The sequence below is a fragment of a genome, unplaced genomic scaffold (genome assembly GCF_019419815.1).
Source record: "Pyrus x bretschneideri cultivar Hongxiangsu unplaced genomic scaffold, Pyrus_bretschneideri_v1 Contig10, whole genome shotgun sequence".
Lineage (NCBI taxonomy): Eukaryota > Viridiplantae > Streptophyta > Magnoliopsida > Rosales > Rosaceae > Pyrus > Pyrus x bretschneideri.
In genome coordinates, this window is record NW_025999391.1 from 374,494 (window position 1) to 392,719 (window position 18,226).

Sequence of the window (18,226 nt, forward strand, 5' to 3'; positions counted from 1 at the left end):
GAGAAACCCAAAACTCACTCATATGTCACCCATCTCCTTGGCCCGCCGTTGTCCTGTTCATCGTGACCTCTTCTGCAATCCCGCCTCCTCCCCTTATTTTGACGTCGCCCCTCTTTTTGGCTAAGCTAGCGTCGTGGAGTGTTTGAAAGAGCTTCTTATACTTTTTTTTTTTTGAAGGATCTCATTCCTGATTGCTATTTTATTGTTCTGAGCTTCCAGCTCTTCGACTTTAGTTTGAAGAGCGGCCTTCTTCATTTCCCTTATTCGTTGCCTCACGATAGTACACATATAAAGTCAACTGGCACACCAATCCGTCCCTAATTCTGAGATGGAAAAAGGCACATATATATAAGTGATTTTTTAGTATTTTTTGTTTGTTTAGTGCATCGATAGTTTTACACTAGAAGTAGGGGGAGTTCGACTAAGTCACATAATGGGCAACCTAGTTTGGTATCGAATTCGTCATCCACAAGATTCGAACCTATGACCTCTCACTTCCAAATGAAGAGAAATACCATCAGACCGTATTACTAAGTGACCAACTTTTTAGTATTTTTAAACATTGATATATAAATTAGTCCCTAATAACCATTTATTAGACATTCATACATATATCAATCCCTACTACTTATTCTCGTAGTGCTTAAATATAGTGTTACAAAAAGGATGGTGCTATCTACACACATGATTTTACTTTCCACACACGCCTCTTAATTTTTTGTCGTTGGATCGATTAACTTGAAGGTAAAATTTAACAGGGTTTGTGTGGAAGGTAATAAGAAATGTGTGGATCACACCACACTAAAAGAATAAAAACCTAAAACAAAGCAAATTTACTAAAATGGGGAACTTGTTTTCATTGAAGTTTTTCAGTATTAGATGATTTGATCACACTATAACACCAAAAATTTACCACAACAAATGTTTGGACAAAGTTCTGATACAATTCGTCGCCTCGTAGGAGGCAAAATACATAGAAAGTGTAAAAGGTCTTGCACAACAAAAAGAACAATAACTTCTGATTCTAATTGCAATAGAATAAAACAAAAGAGTATGAATATCATGTACATTAATTATGAGTGTTGTCACTATACTCTACGGTAGTCAGAAATAAGAGTATGAATTGAATTGCTCTGCTTGAAACCATATTTCTTCGCAGTCATGCTTTTTTTGTCTCCATGTATACTTCAATATTGCTTGTTCCCGATCCTTCATTGAAGAGGAGGAGCATTGTAATATGCCGGGATTGTTCCAGGAAAGAACATTTGTCTAACTCCTTCACCCTTAATAATGGGGAATATGATTCCTGATGCACCCTGAAAATAAAAGGAAAAACAAAATTTTAGTTCAAGTGAAAAGTAACGTATGTATTAATTTGTAAATGACAAGTATGTTGATAAAGAGGAAGTATATTGGCAATTTTAGTGAACATACCAAGATCAACCTAGTCCCGAGCCATACACGTTTAGGCGTAGGGAATGGAATCATTAAGCGGCCGATTCCATAGACTGCCACAGCAAAGAAATGGAGAAACAGATGGATCGGACGAGGGTTAAGTCCAGAGAGAAGCGATATAGGTCCGTATGAACATATGCCTCCAAGGCTCAAATAGTCGAAACATGCTTCTCGCATTTCCTGTCTTGCCGGGTCAGGTGAGGCACAAAATACCTTGTACAAGGCACCGGCCAATGTGTTTATAGTAGATGAAACGGGCTGCAAACAAAACCAAGCACAACACCTATCAGCAAGGTGGAAATCGAAAACAAACACAATCGGACACATTATACATTTCACATACAAGATAGTGCTTGTTCATCAATATACGTGATGTCACTCTCAATTAGGGTCAGACAATACAACTTAACATATCTTATTGTCTAGCCATAAATTTGTTTTTTTCATCGTATATCGGATTGATGATTTATACCTTGCGCAATGTGTAGAATGATTCGAGATATTCACACAAAGCTGGTGCATCACTGAGATCAGTCAGGGGTCTAAGAAGATCCCTTAGAAGAACAATGTCTGAAAGAGCCACAGTCATTCCTCCTCCGGTTAAAGGGTGCCTCATGTTGAATGCATCACCCAATAAAATTGCACCAGGAGTGGGAACAGGAGTAGCAGGCATGCTTTTATTTTGCATTGTTCTGATATTTCCCTTCTCGACCGCCGCTAGAAAAGACTTCAAGAGTTGGGGGGGAACCTGAAATACCAAAGTCGTCTTATTAGTTCATTTCAATTGATATATATTTGTCACAGTGAAATTGAAACTAACAAGTCAAGGGATAGATACCTGAGGAGCCACCACAGTTTTCAAGTACTTCGCCATTTCACCGTTAGCTACTGAAGGTACTTTCGTGCCGGGAACATCCACTAAACAACGAACCTCGGTACTACTGATAGGGTAAAATAAGATGGGTGAAGGGTCTCCCAAAATCACATGTCCATGGTTTGCATGTGGAAGGTCACAATTCTCCAAGATCAAACCAACGAAGCAAGAAGGATTGTCAACCTTTGGAGTACAGAGATTGCGGCGGAGATTTGAAAAGCACCCATCGCATACTATTGTCAGTGGAGCATACGATCTCATCTCCTCTCCAGCCCTGTTCTTGTACATCACACCCTTGACGGTGCCCTTTTCTTCAATTAGGGTTGTCACAGTTCCTTGTTCTAGTGTCACACTGTTGAGAAAATTCGAGCGACATGAATAACAATTTAAAAAATATTATATAAATTAAAACAATCCAAACATCATGAATGCAGGGATAAATGGGAATTACTTTTTAAGAGTTGCAACCCTTTCACGCATTCTTTGGATGAAACGCCCGTTATGGAAACTTCTTCCGGCGATATCTGAAGTATAGTTTTCCAAGGGATAAGACAGTTTTGTGTCATTTCCATTTTTGTAAAGAGCATAACCAAACACTTTCTGAGCATCAATGGACTCATTTGCACAGTCTGCATGTCACAAATATAACTTGTTGATCAAAATCGATGAACATAAACTTGGTACTAATTAATCAGTTGGAATAGAAATATGAAAAAAGATTAAACCAATTAAACAATTTTAAGCAATTGCTTACCCGCAAGACCCAACTCAATCAATTTGAGATAGCCTCCAGGCTGCAACAGCTCACCAACAATTCTGTCTGGCTCACTTAAGTCTCTTTCGATCACATGTACACGGCGTCCTTCCTGTAACAAGGAAGAGAAACATATGTTTAGACTCAAAAGCTCACACGATTAGCCAAGAAATTAAAGAAGATCTGAACTAGCCTTCTCAGTTTATTTGCACTGTAAAAAACGAAACTAAAAATGGCTTGGACTGCGCTATTGAAATCATCATCCCTAAAGGGCGGAAAAAACTTTTATTTAAAATTCATAGAATATAAGTTTAAGTGCTTATTCGCTAAAAATAGAGAGAACAATAAAAAAGAAAATGTCAGAAAACACGGCTTTGAAGCTCTGACTGCTCAGCTGGGTTTGTTTGAGGAAATAGATTTTAAAAAGTAATAACATTTTAATTAATAAATAATGATTAAACGACTACGTCTTCTGTTCAAAAAGAAAGGAAATGCAATTTTTTTTTTAATTTTCACTGTCACCAAACACGGCTTTGAAGCCTTGACTGCTTCTTCATTCACCATCAAATTTCTAAATTTATAAAATTAAAAAAATAAAAACTTAGAACTTGGAACTTGGAACTTGGAATTGGGAATTGTTTAAAAACCATAACATTCATTTTATATGTAGAGAGAATTATTTTGTCACCTTTCCAAGAGTGTAAGCAAGGGCAGCACCGGCAACTCCGGCACCGACAATGACAACATCCGTGCCGCTGGCAATCTCCGGTTGAAAACTGCCGTTCTGGGACGGCATCCTCACGTACCCATCTCCGTTAATGCTGCGGGAATCTTTCTCGACCACCTTCTTCTTCTCGCCGCTGAGAGTGGTGTTGATGATCATGAAGAAAACAGACCCCAGCAGAGAAACCAACACCCCACCAAGAACATACTGGTAATCCATCTTTGATATCAAAATAAATATATGTACCGCTAAAATTGAAAATTTGGAAGAATGGGGATTTTGGTTTTGGCTGTTCACAATCTGTAAACTTACGTGGTGGTTTTTGGTTGTGAATGTGAAGAGGAGAGAAAGTGCTTATGGTTGTGAGACAGCAATGGGAACTTGAAAGCGTTTATATAGACAGTTGTTGGGCAAAAGCTATAAGCTTTGAGGGTTGGCGCCTACCGATGAAGTTATGGGACCATTTTTTAATATTCATGTGCGGTTGTGGTAGGGTGTGGGTGATCCTAGGATAGAATGATGTGGGATGGAGAGAGAGGACAAAGATAGAGTCAATTGTGGACAATTTAAAGGTGTCAATCGCAACATAATGCTAATGAACGGTCAGTTTTTGTTGGACTTTATCTCTACTATGATTGACTATATAAAGCACACAATCATCATCATCGTCGTTATTATATTATAGATTCAGATTGATTTTCTTAGTAAGAAATGGCGTAATGGATGGGAGTTTTGATACGCGCAATCTTTCTATAATTAATTCATTGAGTAAGGATCGGAGGTCATTTTTTTAATGTACGTACATATAATAGTTGTTATTGTATTACGATAATTATGCTCTTAATAGGTGTTAATTTTTCTTTGAGGGAAAAAAATAACAACACAACTGAAGCTCTACAATAGTCTAGTCACGGGAGAACATACCATCATACGAAGACCTTGCAATAACACACGACAAGAACATGGCTTGAATCCCTCAAACCACAAAAACGGTGTCTCGAGAGTAAGATCACACCACCATTTGTTGATCATGCATGTTGGCAACAAATCTTAGTATGAGGCATTTCCATAGTTCTTGCCAATCCCAAAAACTACAAAACCATCATACCATATTTGAAGAACAGTTGTCGCTCTACGATTAAAGGTTAAGCAGTAAGTCATATGTATCTGCTACTAAAGGCTCTCTCAACATAGCGAGAGAGCGGCCATAAATATTACGAAGGTTATTGTGTATAGGGTTTAATGGACTTTACTTGACTCTCAAATTCAAGTGTATTCAATATAGGCTTTTAAGGAGTCAACAAAAATCACCCTATATTGAATAAAGACTTTTTATAACTTCTAAACAGTCTATGAAAATTCTGTGTGTGTTGTGAAATTAAGGATATGTGTGTAGTGGAATATAAAATAAATAAGACACAATATTTACGAGATTCAGCAAGTATGCCCACATCCTCAAGGCAGCAATAGTGCTTTCTTTCATGATCTTAAATAATAAAAGTACAAAGATAACTCTCACTATCTTTCTCTACTCTCTCTCTCTTATTTCTTTTCTCTCTTTTCTTTCTTTCTCTTCTTCTGTTTCTTCTTTCTCGTATTCTTTATCATATATTGCATGCTCTTTATATAGAGCACTTAACATGCAAAAGTCTACAATACCAAATATTGAACGTTGAAATTCTATACAACTAAATAGTAAATACCAAACTTCTTTGACTTCCATTCTTCTATTTCACGTGCTTGTTTATGTGGGCATTCACAACCATTTACAACATTGTGGTATTTCTTTATGACTTTTTTGAATTTACAAAAATCAATTGTATTCAAAACTTCACTTATTTTAAAAAGTCATGGATTTTGATGGACTTTGAGTGCTTTTATAGTAAGTTTTTTTGTCATAGCAAATCTAATCTCCCCCCTAAGACTAGTGGATTTTGTTTTTCTCAATTCTCTGATAATATACTCCACCACCTACCATAATGCAATGACTATAATTATCACCACTTCCACCATCATGTTGCTACCACCATCTTACCATGACCATCTCCTCCACTTCCACTGCCACATAGAAACCATCGCCGCCACTACCCATCATTGCCATGAGTGTCATCACTACCTGCTATGGCCATCACCTGCACCACCATCACCCTGACCGCCATGTCTACCACCATCATCACCACCCCATCACCTCATAAGCATGGCAGATTAAGCCATAAAATCTCCATCAAACAGCAAGAAAACGTGAGAACGAAGAACAGCAAAATATCAGAGTAGAGAGAGAATTGTATCTTGAGGAAGAAGTTGTTGTATTAACTGAAATCAGTAAAAACTATCCTTTACAGTGGTATATATATCTAAAAGCCTAAAAAACAAACTTACAGCTGTCAAAACTTATTAACTAAGACAGCTAATCACCTTAACCACAGCTATAAACAATATGACTAAAATACCCATACACATATATCCTTGGTTAATACGCCCCCTCAATCTCAACTGGGGAAACCTAGTCTGAGATTGGTATAATGATGAACAAATAAAGGACTGTGTAAACCTTTGGTCAAAACATCTGCAACCTGAGCTTCGGTAGGAATATATTGAACCCCTAGACCGCCCTTTTGAACTCTTTCACAAACAAAATGAAAATCAGTATCCAAGTGTTTAATCCGAGTATGAAAGACTGGATTAGAACACAAGGCTAACGTGGAAAGATTATCACAATGTAACAACGATGCAGATGGAAGAAAAATATGAAAATCTTTAAGAACTAATCTAATCCAAGCTACATCTGCAGCAACATTAGCGAGTGCTTTATACTCTGCCTCAGTAGAGCTGCGAGACACACTGCCTTGTTTCTTGGACTGCCATGATACAGGATTTGAACCGAGAAAGACAATATATCCAATGATAGACCTTCTGGTGTTTATATCAGCAGCCCAGTCTGCATCACTATAAGCGCGTAATTCCATTTGTCCCTGAGCAGAATATGTCAATCCACAATGCATCGTACCTTTAAGATATCGAAGAATTCTTTTAATCAAACAAAAATGTTCTTCAGTTGGAGTTGTCATAAACTGGTATGCATAATTGACTGCATAGGCAATATCAGGCTTAGTGAAAGTCAGATACTGTAATGCACCAACCAAACTTCTGTAAACTATTGGATCAGCCATTGGTTGCCCTTCATCCTTTAATAACTGAATGTGAGGCTTGCTCGGAGTTGAACAAGGTTTGCAATGCATCATTCCAGCCTTATTTAGAAGATCAGTAACATATTTGGACTAATTAATGAAGATGTCACCATTATCTCTGTAGGTTATTTGCAACCCCAAAAAATAGGTTAACTTCCCCATATCTTTCATATCAAATACACTGGCTAAATCATCAATTACTTGTTGTATCAACTTGGAAGAAGACCCTGTGATGATAATATCATTGATAGGAGCATATTTATGCGACTTAATTGGCTTGTTCTCGTGCATTTACGTTGTGTTTCTTTAGTTATTTTAGTCCTTTATGCCATTTTCGTGTGTTTCTAGGTTCATATGGCTAAGGAAGCAAAAAGGTGCATTTTGGAGCATTTTGGAGCAAAATTGGGCTTGGAATGGATAGCTTACGTTTGGAGCAAAAGGAATGGACGAAATTGAAGAGGATTCCTAATCAAATGAGTTACATCCTTTCCTAAACTAAGTAATAAAGCCTTAGGATATTTTCTGCCCAAAATTCCCACCATAGCTGCACCCACATGCTCTCCCATCATCATTCCACACCTCCATTGCAGCCACCAACCAACCTAGTTGTCACCCACATGCTCTCCCATCATCATTCCTTCTTTAATCCATTCAGCCACATGTTTTCCCATGTGATTATTCAGCCACATCCATGCACTCTTCATGATGGCAGCCACATTCTCTCCCTAGCTGTCATATTCCTTCTTTAATCATTCATCCACCTATAAATAAACATCCATTGCAGCCACAAATGATTCATTCATTCACCATTCACGCCAGAAATTCATCCCCTCTCTATAACACATCCATACTTCACCATTCTTCATATTTTCTGCCCAAAAATAAGCCTTGAAGTCCCCTACATCCATCCCTATCCTAAACACATCATTCTACACCATCCATAACCCCCAAAACCTATCCTTAGACCTTGTGCCGCAACAAAGAGGAGGAGAAGGGCCTAAACGTTCATACAATTCAAGTTTGAGTTGTTGGAATTTTTAGGTGTTTCTTTTCCTTGATTTCAATGTTTAATTTCAATTCTCTTTGTTTTGTGCGTATGAGGAACTAAACCCCCCCTTGGCTAGGGGGGGATTCGAAATATATGTTTATGCTTGCAATATAATTTGATTACTTCTAATTGCGTTTCATAAGTTGTGAATTTAATTTGTTTAACTGTTTGATTGATAACTTATTTATGTATGTTTATTGAGAATGCACGCTTAATTTTCATGCATGAATATGACGCTAGAATATAAGTGAGTTTCACCTAATAGTTATGAACTTATATTCACAAGTAGTGGAGGTTGCTTATAAACAATCGCGTTAAATGAATTCTTGGCAAGAGTATCATGCATTCATAGTTACAATTGCCTCGTCAACACTTATAATTTTCATAGAACATAATGATCTCTCATTGTATCTCTTCTATGCATTCATGTTGAGAACCATTGGAGAATGATTTGAATTGTCGCATGCATCATCCAATTCAATAACATAAGGAAAATTTGAGAGTTAATTAGTGCATCACGGTTAACTTGGGGTGTTGAGCATCATCGTTTATTGAAAAGCAATTGGAAATCGTTTTATATGCAAGTGTAACATGTGTGGAGATGAACCCCTTAGCTAGCCATCCCATCCATTCTATTCCATCAAATTCGTTTTACAATCTGTTTTGTTTCCAAGTTTCTGTTTTAATTTCAAATTCATCCAAAACCAATCCCCCTTTACTTTATTGTCCAAATTAGTTAGAAAGTGTCTTAGTTTGTGTTTATAAGTGTTTTGATTCAATTTGTTGCACAAATTCATCCAAATTTACCAAGGTGCTCAAAACTGCCCAGAAAGTGTTTTGAAGGCAGTTTTGAGTGTTTTGGGTGATGTTTGAGTCTTTTGGTTTGTTTTAGCATTTTAAGCGTTTAGTTTCGCATTCTTTGAGTCTAGTTTAGTGTTTTAAACTTTATTTTACGTTTTTGAGTCAGTTTCCAAGTGATTTGCAATCCCTCCTAATCCCCGGTTAAGAACGATCCCTACTTACATACTTACTACAATTGATAAAAAGAGGGTTTAATTTGTGTGCGTATAAATTCTCGCATCAATCATCAACATACAATAGCAAGATCACTACATCAGAACCACTGATCTTCACAAACAAACTAGGATCAGAATGAGAAGATTGAAACTCCAAAGTAGGGAGATAACTTGTAAACTTGGCATTCCAGGATCTGGGAGCTTGTTTAAGTCCATATAGAGACTTAAGTAACTTGCAGACGTGAGTAGGATATAGAGAATCTTGGAAACCTTGAGGTTGTTTCATAAACACCTCTTCTTGTAATTCTCCATGAAGAAATGTGTTCTTCACATCTAACTGCCTTAAATCCCATTTGTTCATTGCTGCTAGGGACAAGACTAGCCTTACTATTGTATGTCTGACCACTGGACTCAATGTTTCTTCACAGTCCAAACCATGTTCTTAGCTAAAACCTTGAGCTACAAGCCTTGCCTTGTACCTGGACACCTTCCCATCTTGATCCTTCTTGATCTTATACACCCACTTGCTGCCGATGACATTTCTGTTTGGTGGAACTTGTACAAATTCCCAAGTACCTTGTTTTTGCAAAGCTTCAAATTCTTCCTTCATTGCATTTCTCCAATTCTCCGAAGTAACAGCTTACTTGTAATGAGTTGGTTCTGAAGACTCATGAATATCCAGTATAGCAGTCAAACCACGAAAGACAATATCATCACCAGATGAAGAAGAAGAAGAAGCTGGACAAGAAGAAGAATCTGGACTCATAGAGACAAAAACACAATAACCAGAATAATCATTCCTTTGTATAGCTCCACTTTTTAATCTTACAATCATATTATGCTCAGAAGGCACATTAATGACATCATTATTAACCCCATGATCATTGACATCATGAAGAGAAACAGAAGATGAACTAGCCACACCATCAAGAGAAACAGAAGATGGAACAACCATATGATCATATGTTGAACAAACATTAGGAGATAAATCTTCAGAGTTGGAAGTTACCTGAATTTGGGAAGGGTTATGGACAGGCAACCTTGGAGAAGAAGAAGTTTGATGGAGAGTAGTAGTAGCTTGTAATGGTAACAATTCTGAACCTGATAGTGTACCAGAAGATTGAGAAGAAATAGAATGTAGATCCATGGATTGAGCATTGACCACATTAGTCATCCTATGTTGCTCAGATCCATTTGACAACACACCAGAAACTACTCTAGATAACTCCCTTTGGGTTGATGAAGTAGGCACAAAAGAAGTAGCATGTATGGACTGGGATGTCTTAAAAGGAAAAACACTTTCATCATGAATAACAACAATAACCGCTTTGTAGATATATTAAAACACAATACTCCTTTGTAACCTATTGAATATCCCAAAAATACACATGCATCACTTCGTGCTTGTAGCTTATTGATATTATAAGGTCGCAAATAAGGAAAAACTGTAGAACCAAAGACCTTTAATGACCCTAAAGAAGGTGATTGACCAAACAACTTCATATAGGGTGATACCATTGCTAAATTCTGACTTGGCATTCTATTGATCAAGAATACTGCATGACTACACCCATGAAACCAGAATTGTTGAGGCAAATAAGCAGCACTAAGTAATGTCACAGTAGTTTCAACAATATGCCTATTTTTCCTCTCTGCAAGATCATTCTGTTGAGGGGTATATGGACAAGAGACAAGATGTAAAATACCATTGGTATCTAAGAAATTCTTAAACACTTTACTCATGTACTCTCCTCCTCCATCAGATTGTAAAGTCTTAATATTTGTTTTGAAATGATTCAGAACAAGGGCATGAAATTTCACAAAGACAGTATACACATCAGACTTATTAACAAGTGGGAATATCCAAGTAAACCTTGTGCATTCATCAACAAAAATTACATAATATCGGTAACCTTCCACAGAAACAGTAGGTGAAGGTCCCCATACATCAGTATGCACCTTTTCAAAAGGAATACTTGACTTATTACACTTAGAAGGAAAGGGTTGTCTAGACATCTTACCCCTAATACAAGCTGAACACAACTGTGGACTCTTATCTACAGAAACAGAAATCTGAGAGTCTTTAAGCATTTTGAGTTGAACCTCATTGGTGGGATGCCCAAGTCGATGATGCCAGAGAGATGTCTTGACAAGTTGCCCCAACAAAGCTTGAGGTGTATTATTCATTAGCTGCGAATATTTGTAGAAATGCTGCTGAGGAATGTAATACAAGCCACTACTACTACTCCTTCCTCTCATTAGGATTTTCTTGGTTGCCTTGTCCTGCACCCAAAAACCAAATTCATCAAGTATAACATAACAATGATTATCCTTGCATAGTTTATAAACTGATAATAAGCTAGCTGCTAACTGTGGAACATGTAAAACCAATTGAAGAGTTAAAGGTTTAGAAGAGGTTAAAAGAGAACCCAAACAAGTGTTAGCAACAGGAAGTCCCTCTCCATTGCCTATTGTAATCCTATCATTGCCCTCAAAAGGTGTCACAAATGTGAAATTGTCAAGATCAGCAATCATATGGTGGGTAGCTCCTGTATCTAACACCCAATTAGGCTGTGATAAAGAACCAAAATGCTGCTGAGCTTGGGCAGTAAGAGCAGTCAAAAAAGGAGATGGATGAGCACCTTGATATGCATAATTGCCTCTGTGGTAGCAGTTGAGAGCAGTATGCCCTCTCTTTCCACAAATTTGACATTCCATAACTGAAGGAGCTGAACTGGAACTTGCATCATACCGTGAGTAACAATTAGGAGCAGTATGGCCTCGTTTATTACAAATCTGACATTCAGGAATCAATGTTGGTCTGGAACCAATATTGCCATTCCAATTCTGCCCCTTTGAACCACCTTTAGATCCAAAATTAGAGCTTCCATTATGACTTGGGCTTCTAGCAAAGAAATTAGAATTCCCTGAAAACCTGCCATTATTGTTCCCATTATACCTTGGCCTGTTGTTAAACCTTCCATTGTTACCTCCATAATTCTGATAGCTCCTGTTATGCTGAGAATTTGCATTATTGTGTTGATAAAACTGAGGTAGAGAAGCCTGAGACACAATTCCCCCTGTTGGCCTTTGAGTATTATTCTGAGAATTAGCATTAGCACCACTGACAAAACCATAACCACCAGAAAATTGTTGAGACGATCTTTGACTCTGTGATGAACTAGCATTGGAAGATTCACCTTGGCAATACATAGCTGACATAGGAAAATTCATAGTAGACTGTGAATCTTCAGTAGTCCTCTTTGTGGCTAACAATTGAGCTCGAAACTCTTTAAGAGAAATAGGAGTTTCCCGAGCCACAATCACAGTACGGATCATGTTAAATTCTGTTGGCAATCCAGCCAAAACAGCAACAATCAGATCATTTTCAGATACAACCTCTCCTGCTGCAAGAAGTTGGTCCTTAAGAACCTTGATTCGCAACATGTATTTCTCAACACTATCAGAACCTTTCTTAATTGTCAGTAACTCAGTCTTGAGATAATTAACTCTTGCTCTCGAAACAGTAGCATACCTATCTTGCAAATTCATCCAAGCTTCATGTGCAGTTTTACAGCCTACAACGTATTCAACTGCTTCATCTCCCAAAGTAGCAAGCAATAGACTCACAAGAGCCCTGTCTCTTTTAATCCACTCTTTATAAGCTGCTGTAACTTCAGTCGTTATACCACTATCTTCAGTAAAGACAAACTTTGGTGGACAGACAGAGGTACCATCAAAATGATCAAACAGATCACTTCCTTCAAGAACAAATCTAAACTGAAATGACCACTTCACAAAATTATCCTCCTGAAGTCTAATTGTTAACATTCCAAGTAGACTTTCAACCTTTATCATATTCATCGCCATAACTCCAAAAAAAAAAAAAAATTCAAGAACACCGTAAGTTCATAAGCAACACAAATCAGGAAACTGTCACGATTTTCACTTACAATCAGCTGTCAACAATCAAGAAACAATCAAGAGCTTCGTGCTCAAATCACTCACCAGTAATCAAGGAGCTTCGTGCTCAGAACAATCAGCAGTCAACAATCAAGAAACAATCAAGAGCTTCGTGCTCCAATCAATCACCAGTAATCAAGGAGCTTCGTGCTCAGAAAACAATCAAGACTTTGCAAATTGATAAAATCAAACACTTATAGGCTTTGTGCCCTAGAAAACAATTATAGGCTTCGTGCCCTAGAAATTATCACATCAAGCCACAGATCCATAAATTCTCATAACAGCGAGACAAGAATTCCACAATTATACTAAGAAACAGCTCAATTTCGAAGATCAAAGCAGAAAAACATGATGTCGCAACAAAGATCAAAGATCCCAATCCAAGCAGATCAAAATGCCGTGCACAAACAGCTCAGAGACACCGCAGAAAAACCTTAAGCCTGATGAGCAAACCAGGATCCTCTTCACCCGTTTACTGAACCTTGGCTCTGGATACCATCATAAGCATGGCAGATTAAGCCATAAAATCTCCATCAAACAGCAAGAAAACGTGAGAACGAAGAACAGCAAAATATCAGAGTAGAGAGAGAATTGTATCTTGAGGAAGAAGTTGTTGTATTAACTGAAATCAGTAAAAACTATCCTTTACAGTGGTATATATATCTAAAAGCCTAAAAAACAAACTTACAGCTGTCAAAACTTATTAACTAAGACAGCTAATCACCTTAACCACAGCTATACACAATATGACTAAAATACCCATACACATATATCCTTGGTTAATATCACCAGCACCCCCATCCCTACTCCTTTAGCACGCCAATACAACCCCGCCACCACAATCACCATACCATCACCATCGTTGCCATCGTCACCTCTTTGTCAAGGTCATGATCAACATTTTAATCATAAAAACTTAACTGGTATTAAAAAATCCTCGAAAATCCACATAATTCTAAATAATTCTAGCATTGAACTCTCTAGTAATCTGTAAAGTTTCATCATTTAGCTCAATTTTTTTCCAATTTATATATATTTTTTAAATGCCTATGAAATTTTATGGAGTGTATAAATTATAATACTCTGTAAAAAAACTACTAAATTCGTAATAGCCCATCACTTGAAAAGCTCAACAAAATTCCATATAAGAGAATGAGAAGCAATAGATCATGTTGTCTCTAACCCAGCGTTTTGGCTTAGGGTCGGTAACGGTACATTTTTTTTTCTTTGGTTTTTCTCTCTAGCGGTTAGGGTTTTTTTCCTCTACCTTCTAGTAATTATCTGTTAAAGTGTATCAATTTGGGTTTCCGAAAATAAATTGATCAGGACTTATTAAATATGATTTTAACTTAACTTGATATTTGTGTATCATGTATTTGAAACAAATTTTCGCACTAGCATTCGGTTAGTGAAAACTATTTTCACTTAGTTGAACCATGTTATTATGGTCAACTCATGTAAACACGATGATTATTCATATATGGTGATCAGTTTAAGTTCATTGTAGGTGGTTCATTGTTGTAGCGTAGCTTTCTTGTAGTATAAAAAAAAAATAGATGGTCAGTCATAATTGATATTATATTTTTTTTAAGGTAATAATGTACATAGAATAGATATGTCAAATATAATCAAAATGTCACACATACCTAAAGAAACACTACAAATTCAAAATTACAAACTCATTATGCATACGATAAATTTCCTAAACAGCAAAAGGCCCACATCTAATTTGATTAGCACGAAAGAAGATGCATGGTTTAGAGATAAGTGTATATGTAGAATCGACACTATATTAACTTTCAACAATTAACTAATTTCGAACTTTTCTTTGAAGTACCCTTACAAAAAGAAAATGGTGTTGCTTTGAAATACCTATAAATAGGCTTCACGTGGCGAAATGCAAGCCAAAAATGACAATGCTTGTGTCCGTCACATGGGGGACTTACTTGTCCCTTCATTTATGGTTAACAAATTTTTACCATCTAAATATCATAATCGAAACTGTTTATTCTCTTTGTCATCATCTAAAGATCATATCTATACAAATTTATTCAATTTGGAGACCTTTTAATAAGGATGTAACTTGTTACTAAAAGCATTGATTGGTTGAACACGTATGGATTACTAATCTTCAAATTGAATGATTTTTTGCAAACATGATGTTTACATGATTACAAAAAAAAAGTCAACGTTTTTTATTATAATGTTCGAATAGTAAAGGTTCATTAATCGTAAGTCAGAAAGACGAGTAAGTCCCCCACGGGGGAACACAAGCATTATCCAAACACTCTGAACACTGTAAGTTTTATAGAAAAATACTTCTATATATCATAATACTTGAGGAAAAAAAAAAACACATCTTATCTATTTCCATGTCATTTAGTTTTTTTATTTCGGTATTACAAAGTAAGTGAGTTTTTTTTCCATGATATTGAGTTTGAAGAAGTTATTTTTCTTCTATTTTAAAGTGTCATGTTATCGGTGGCTTACATGTAACAAATAATTTTTTCATCTTTTATGCACAAATAAAGTATGATATATTTTATGTTTAAATTTGTGAATAAACATAAAATAGTTCCATATATAAACATAGTTTATGCTTAAATATGCGAATTAGTACTAAAATGTCCAATATATATAGGTTATGTTTAAATTTGCCAATTTGAACGAAGAGATTCTCATGCTATTGAACACAAGAGATATTGAAATCTATATATGTATTTAATTGTTTCTAATATTTTAGTAACAATGGATTAATGGGTGGTTGATTTAAGATCACAAAGAATTTCTTCTAACGAAGATAGTAGAAAGTACATGCGGAATTTTATTTAAAACAAAAGAAAAACCAAAAACAAAAAAAAACTTATTCACGGAGTTGACTACGACTTAGAGCTTGCTAGCCAGCTCTCCAACTGAGACCAATTAAGTTTGGTCAAAGACTACTGCTTTGCTGGATGATACTTACGAGGTCACCAGATGTGCACATAATAATTTACAACCAGCGTTGTATTTTAAAAGGTTTTTTTTTTTTTTTTCAAAACCATGGGAAACAAAACAAAAGAACTCTTGATTAAATAAGTAGTCTTTCATACTTGTGTGTGTATAGTCTTTCTCGTTAGAAGTTAACAAAGAAATGATCAATTAAACATTAAGTCTACGTGACTTTTATATTCGTATTGAGATTGAAACTTGAGGGCAACGGGGAAGCTGGGTCTAGTCAACATCAAAGTGGAGTAATACTTTGTCAAGTTAATCACGATGACATTTTCTTTTGTTTTTGGTTTAAAAAATTAATGTTGCCCACTACTACGAAGTTTAGCAGAATTATAGAAATATTTGTCATTCACTATTCAGAAATTACATTTTCTTTAGTTAAAATCGATAACAAAATTTAATATAAGACATAAATTTTAGTTAGACTGCAAAAACAAGACATATGTCTTCAACATTTTACATGAATCTCGTGCATTTTTTGAATGATAGCATATGGATGATTTACATTTTTTGATGCATATAAATTAAAGATATAAGAAATTGGAAGCGGTTGATTGTCCAAGTAGATAGGGGCTTCTTCTTTAACTCGATAAGTCCCAAATTCGAACATTTTCCATTCCTAAGCATAGTATTTAGAGTTAATTTCACTTGTAAAAATATATATATATATATATATATATATATAATATAAAAAATAAAAAAATAAAAACTATTAAGAAAAGATGGCAGTGAACCTTTTAGGTAAAATCCATTATATATGAAAATCATTATGATTACTCTGGATATTAATTAGTGTAAACTTATCAAGATAATGAATTTATGAGTCATTTATATGCGATAAATATTTGATTAATCAACAGTACTTGGTTTAGCCTTCACAAATCTTCAATAATATTGTCATATGCCTGGATTGTACTTAGCATGCCTCCACAAAAGTCATACAAATTGAAGAACAAAACTAACAGAAATTAACAACACCTTCACCTCATTTATCATTATGAAGGGCAAACATAAGAACATCTAAATTACATAAGAATATTTATCTTTTCCATTAGAAAGTTAATCACATTACATATATGAGACTAATGTTAAAAAAAAATAGCATATTTATGTATCACATTGATGTACAACATGATGTGACAAATGATGCACTAACAAAATCTAACAGAATCCTACCATGTGGAAAATTTACACGAGATTCGAATTTCCTCCATATTTTTATATGAGTAAGTACAACACAACACTCATTGTATGATCAGGGGATAAGCCTGGTGAAATGTTGATGTGCATCATCTCCCGCATTTGAGACCCCAAATTTTTTTCTTTCAACCCATTCATCTATATAGCCCCCTTTCTTTGAAAAATCTGACTCGATCGTGATCACTGTTCCCCTCTATTATTTTCTACCTTGTAATTTCGTGGGCCATGCATGTAATCAATGTGCATGTATTCATTATTTGCTTTCGAAATTTCTCCGACCAAGATAACATGTGTTTGGCATTCCACATGCGCTTAAGATTCAAATCATGGCAAAGCTTCGCGCATATATACCAAGCATTTAAAGGACTTTATATACAAACTGTATTTTTACATCTTCCAAGTTTGAAGTGATTTTTAGAAAGGGTCTTAATTTTAATTTTCGTAATTATATTTTACTTTGAGTTTTAAAATCGTATCAACTTATATCTTTGAGTTGTATATGGGCTAAAGTGACGAGTGTGAGATTCATTTATGATTTAACGTGATGTAAAAACACTCGTTATGGAGCTTCGGTTTCACCTAAATCAATGCATTGTATACCACAATAATAACCAATTACACAGCTTGGTCCAAATTGTGCAAATGTGGCTATACGTGCATCAACCTACCATCTCTCTTCACTTACAATTCCTTCATTCTCACAAAACAGTTGTCGCACTGAAGAAGGTGATAATTTTTAACAAGATACCGTAATGCAACTCGAACTTGGCACACAATTTGTGTACTTGTGTTGATACTGAAGAAAGATGAAGTCCAACCAGTGGCGGATCCAGGAAAAAATATTCGGAGGGTCACATATTAAAATTCACAAATATTTCTTAGACATATAACCTTAAAAATTAAACTATGTTTCCATCATTTGTAATTTATACAACAAATAACAATACAAGTTACAATTATCCTCATTATCAATAGAAGAAAAAACATTGTTCTCGATATAAACCACTATA

The 18,226-nt window shown here is 35.7% G+C and overlaps 1 protein-coding gene across 1 annotated transcript; it reads right to left on the reverse strand.

The window, feature by feature from the left end:
• Positions 1-899: 899 nt before the first annotated feature.
• Positions 900-5,395, reverse strand: LOC103967056 (squalene monooxygenase SE1). Its single transcript, XM_048564244.1, has 7 exons — positions 3,772-5,395; positions 3,084-3,195; positions 2,781-2,958; positions 2,294-2,681; positions 1,928-2,203; positions 1,435-1,713; positions 900-1,316 (listed from the first exon to the last, which is right to left on the reverse strand). The coding sequence occupies exons 1-7, from the start codon at positions 4,024-4,026 to the stop codon at positions 1,212-1,214; spliced, it is 1,593 nt and encodes a 530-aa protein (XP_048420201.1). The 5' UTR covers positions 4,027-5,395; the 3' UTR covers positions 900-1,211.
• Positions 5,396-18,226: the final 12,831 nt, after the last annotated feature.

Coding starts and splice junctions, on each gene's coding strand:
- LOC103967056 (XM_048564244.1), bottom strand. CDS start 4,026: ATGGATTACCAGTATGTTCTTGGTGGGGTGTTGGTTTCTCTGCTGGGG. Junction 1,714..1,927: donor CATTCTACACATTGCGCAAG/GTATAAATCATC, acceptor TTTTGTTTGCAG/CCCGTTTCATCTACTATAAA. Junction 1,317..1,434: donor TCGGGACTAGGTTGATCTTG/GTATGTTCACTA, acceptor TTTTATTTTCAG/GGTGCATCAGGAATCATATT.